Source organism: Octodon degus, unplaced genomic scaffold (genome assembly GCF_000260255.1).
Source record: "Octodon degus isolate 3935 unplaced genomic scaffold, OctDeg1.0 scaffold00195, whole genome shotgun sequence".
Taxonomy (NCBI): Eukaryota; Metazoa; Chordata; class Mammalia; order Rodentia; family Octodontidae; genus Octodon; species Octodon degus.
The window spans coordinates 4,431,167-4,435,496 of record NW_004524771.1 but is presented as its reverse complement, the minus strand read 5'-3'; the positions used below and the strand labels follow the sequence as shown (position 1 = coordinate 4,435,496).

Below are 4,330 nucleotides of genomic sequence, written 5' to 3'. Positions count from 1 at the left end.
AAAAAAAAAATAATAAATAAAATAAAATAAAACAAACCATTACTTTTTACCGAAAATTGAACTCAGGACCTTGTGCTTACCAGATAGTCACTTGTGCCACCTGAACTATATCCCCAGCCTGAAATCATTACTTTAGAAAATAATTTGTTTTAATGGAAATTCTTAAATTTTTGAGTAGTAGTAGTTCATTTAAGGGAGAAAAAATTAGTTTCTTAATATAGTCAAGAGAAACTATACATAAGAAAGAGCATTACTAATTTTTACCTTGTTTGGCATCATCACAAGCTGCTGGCCTTTACAAATAGATCCTGATTCCAGCTTTCCCAGGACCACAGTGCCCATATCCTGTTCAAATTTAAAATACAAAAATTAAGTTGCAGACTTTTACTGTTTTTCACTCGTGAACAGTTCCAAAGAAAAACTTTACCCTACTTATAATAAAGGACTATCATTTCCTTCAATACTAAGATTAAACTTATGCACAGGGGAGATAATAAACACTCTAATATATTAAGGGTGCCTCAATGCCAGGAATATAACTCAGCGGCATAGCACATGCCTGGCAAGTATGAGGTTCTGAGTTCAATTTCTGGTATAAAAAATAAATTTTAGGTTGGAGAATCTGAATTGTTAGTACAAATTCATGTTCTCCTGAGCTCTAAATCTGTTTCCCCACATATAAACCTGGGGAAAAAAACATTTGTTCTAGACTTCACATGGAGCTAATAATGAAAGACCAAAGTAATTTCAGGAGATCAAAACATTGAAACTGTTTTGAAAGTTTTTCAGTGCTATTTTATCTTTTTTCTCATTAAAATAAAAACAACAACAACAAAAAACCACCCACATTGTAAAGAGCCAGAGATGTAGCTTCAGCAGCACAGTGCCTGCTTGGCAAGCAGGAGACCCTGAGTTCAATTCCCAGTACCCGCCCCAACCAATTATAAAAATTGACATTGTAAAACTTTACAGACCACGTTGAAAATCTAGTGAAAAAGTCAAATTTTTTAAAGCTGACATCTAAAAGGGACTAGAAGCACATGCTCAGAGGCAAGGTACTTGTGTAACATGCACAAGACCATGAGTCTAGGGGCCAGTGAGATAGCTCAGTGGACTAAAGTGCCTGCTTAGGCAAGTACAGGGACCACTGTTCGATCCCCTGCCAGCCCCATCCCCAGGGTGGGCTGAGCCAGCCACACACACACAGACCCCAACCCACCCACCCATGAGTCGAATCCCCAGGAGCTGTGTATCTATGATGAAATTAGCACTCCTAGGCTGCTGGTAATATTACAAATTAGCACAATGCTCCCTTCTCCATTGAATTGTGACTGAACCCATGAAGCACTAAAGCTACATTCACACCTTTTAAGACAGTATTTTGGGCCGGGGAGATAGCTTAGCAGAATAAGCCCCTGCCTGGAAAGTACAAGGTCCTGAGTTCAATTCCCAGTACCGAGGAAAAAAACAACTGTGTATCTTGCTAAACTATCTAGACCAGCCTAGACAACCTTTCTTCTACCTTGGCTTCCAAGCAGCTGGGATTACAGGCATGTGTCACCATGTCTGGCCAGCATGGTAGTTTTTACAAGGCTATTTACCAGTATTCATTAACTTTAATGTGAAAATACTGAGCCCAACAGTTTCACTGGTATGAGTTTATCACATAAGAAATAATCACAAGCTCATGGGAAACAGCTGAAAAAACTAAACCTTCCTAAATAAATTATGGTCTATCCATACCACAAAGTAATATACAACCATTAGAAGGTATGCTATATTGTTAATAATTTCTAAATAGGAAAAGAACTCCACAAAAATCTATTTTACCTCTCATAAAATCCAACTTAACATTTTTTTAGTACCTTGTACTTATCCACAATTGGCAGCCTGACTGGTCCATCAACTGATCTATTGAAGTTTGGCAAGTTATCCAGATATGGAATAAATGGTAATCCACTGAGAATATAACAATATGTTACAGAAAGTGAACATCATAAATATCAATACTGTAAGAAGTTATATAACTGTAAATTAAACAAAAAGGTAGTTATAACATTTGTCAGTGAATCTATATACTGTTTTCATGCACTCAGTTTATTACATTTTTCTTTTTTGTGTTTTCTGACACAGGTTTCCATTTTGTACTGCAGGCTGACGAATTCACTAGGTAGCCCAGACTATGATTTCACAGTGATCCTTCTGCCTCCCAAGTGCTGGGATTACAAACAAGCACCACATCTGGATCCCATCCCATCACCTTTATTCTTGTTTTGGTTTTTTTTTTGTTTGTTTGTTTTTTTTAATGCTTATTCCTTAAACTAAAAACATAGTGAAATAACTTGGTATCAAAGAATTCTTCCCAACCACTAAGACGACAATATGCAATGTATTAATTAATGAAACTGTCCTACTAATCGGTTTTGAAACTGTCTCATTGCTATTGTTTCTCAGTAAAATTTTTTTTAAAATTCCCATAAATTTATCTTTTTTTGGGGGGCAGACCTGGGGATTGAACTCAGACCCTTGCGCTTGCCGGGGAAGCGCTTATTCTACTGAGCCATCTCTCCAGCCCCCATAAATTTATCTTAAATTTAGAAAAATATTTATTAGTAAATAACCCAAATGTTGTACTATGTTGATTATATTCTTATGTTTAGTTTTTATGGGTTTTGAAATTTAATTTTTATCAGCTCTGAAGTCACAATTCCATTAAAGAACATTTCCTCTGTATTTGGACTCTGTGACTTAACATTGTCCAACGGCACATTATACAGAATTTACAAGCTGATGCTAACCTTCACATGGAAACTGAAGGGAACCAGAACAGTCTAGACAAGAATAAAAATTGATGACTCACCCCTTTTGACATGAAACTTCAAAGCTACTATAATTAAGACTTATCTGTTTGCAAATATATACTAATCAAGAAAAATAAAGACTGCTTCTGGCATAGGACAGCCAGAGAAACCACTAAGAAGAGACCTGTGGGTCTAGAAATTAATCTCTTACAACATTTGTGGTCATGTGATTTTTGGGGGTCCTTTTGAGACAGGGTCTCTTTATACAGTTCAGGCTGGCCTCAAACTCACATTCTTGCCTCAGCCAGAGTGGTCGGATTATAGGCATGTGCCATCACCACAGCCACTGTGATTTTTCAATGAGGGTGCCAATCTCAATTTCATTAAGAATAATCTTTCTGGGGCCGGGGAGATGGCTCAGTGGAATAAGCGCTTCCCTGGCAAGCGCAAGGGCCTGAGTTCAATCCCCGGTTCCACCAAAAAAAAAAAAAGAATAATCTTTCCATAAATTAAGCCTGAATATATATCACACTCACAAAAGCAAAGTGACCTAGAGACAGAGTTTATCTTAAAACTTCATATGGAAAATTTTAAGTGAAACATAAAAAGTAAGGTAAAAGCTAAAAATATATGAAACATGAAGAAAACAGAAGACTAATCCTGTAAACTAGACCTCCTCAAAATTAAAACCTTTTGTAGCTGGCCATCTTGATGCATGTCTACAATCCCAGTTACTCAAGAACCTAACTCCTTACTCAAGATGGAGTTTGAGGCCACCCTCAGCACCTCATTGAGAAACCCTGCCTCATAAAATAATATAAAGCTGCAGATGGAGACTAGGGGTAGAGTGCTTGGGTTCAAAAACAAAAGCAGGGGCCGGGGAGATGGCTCAGTAGAATAAGCGCTTCCCTGGTAAGCGCAAGGGCCTGAGTTCAATCCCCAGTTCTGCAAGAGAAAAAAAAAGCAAAATGAAAAAAGGCAAGGGTTGGTAATGAAGGTCAACAGTACAGTACTTGCCTAACAGGTACAAGTCCCTAGGTTCAAACCTTCCCCACCCCCACTGAAAACAAAACAAACAACTTGAAAAGGGACAGCAGGGAGTATGGCTCAATATAGTGTATGTTTAACATATACAAGGTCCTACATTCAATTTCAAGTACTGAAAGAAAAAAGTGACAAGCAACCTACAGAATGGCAGAAAGGGGGCCCGGGATATAGCTCAGCACCACAGCGCATTATCTGGCAAGCATAAGGTAATGTGTTAAATTCCTGGTACCAAAAGAACAAAAAAAGAAAAAGAAAATACTTACTAGCCATGTATCTGATAAGGTACTTGTATCTAGTACATAAGGAACTGTTAAGACTCAAAAGCCATGGGGCTGGTGAGATGGCTCAGTGGTCTAAAGCACCTACTTGGAACAAGCTTGGCAAAGCTCAGGGACCGCAGTTCAATCCCCCAGCACCACATGCCAGCCAGCCCCGCCCCCTGGTGGGCTGAGCTGGCCACACACACACACACACACACACAC

At 38.4% G+C, this 4,330-nt stretch overlaps 1 protein-coding gene across 6 annotated transcripts in view; it reads right to left on the bottom strand.

Moving 5' to 3' along the window:
• Gspt1 (G1 to S phase transition 1) overlaps window positions 1–4,330 on the bottom strand; it is a 54,289-nt gene that overhangs the window by 12,927 nt on the left and 37,032 nt on the right. For all 6 annotated transcript variants that reach the window (XM_004644226.3, XM_023704387.1, XM_004644225.3 and 3 more), the window contains 2 exons: window positions 1,866–1,959; window positions 265–345 (listed from right to left, as the gene is read on the bottom strand). In XM_004644226.3, coding sequence (XP_004644283.1) covers window positions 265–345; window positions 1,866–1,959 — 175 coding nt within the window. The remainder of the gene's footprint in view (window positions 1–264; window positions 346–1,865; window positions 1,960–4,330) is intronic.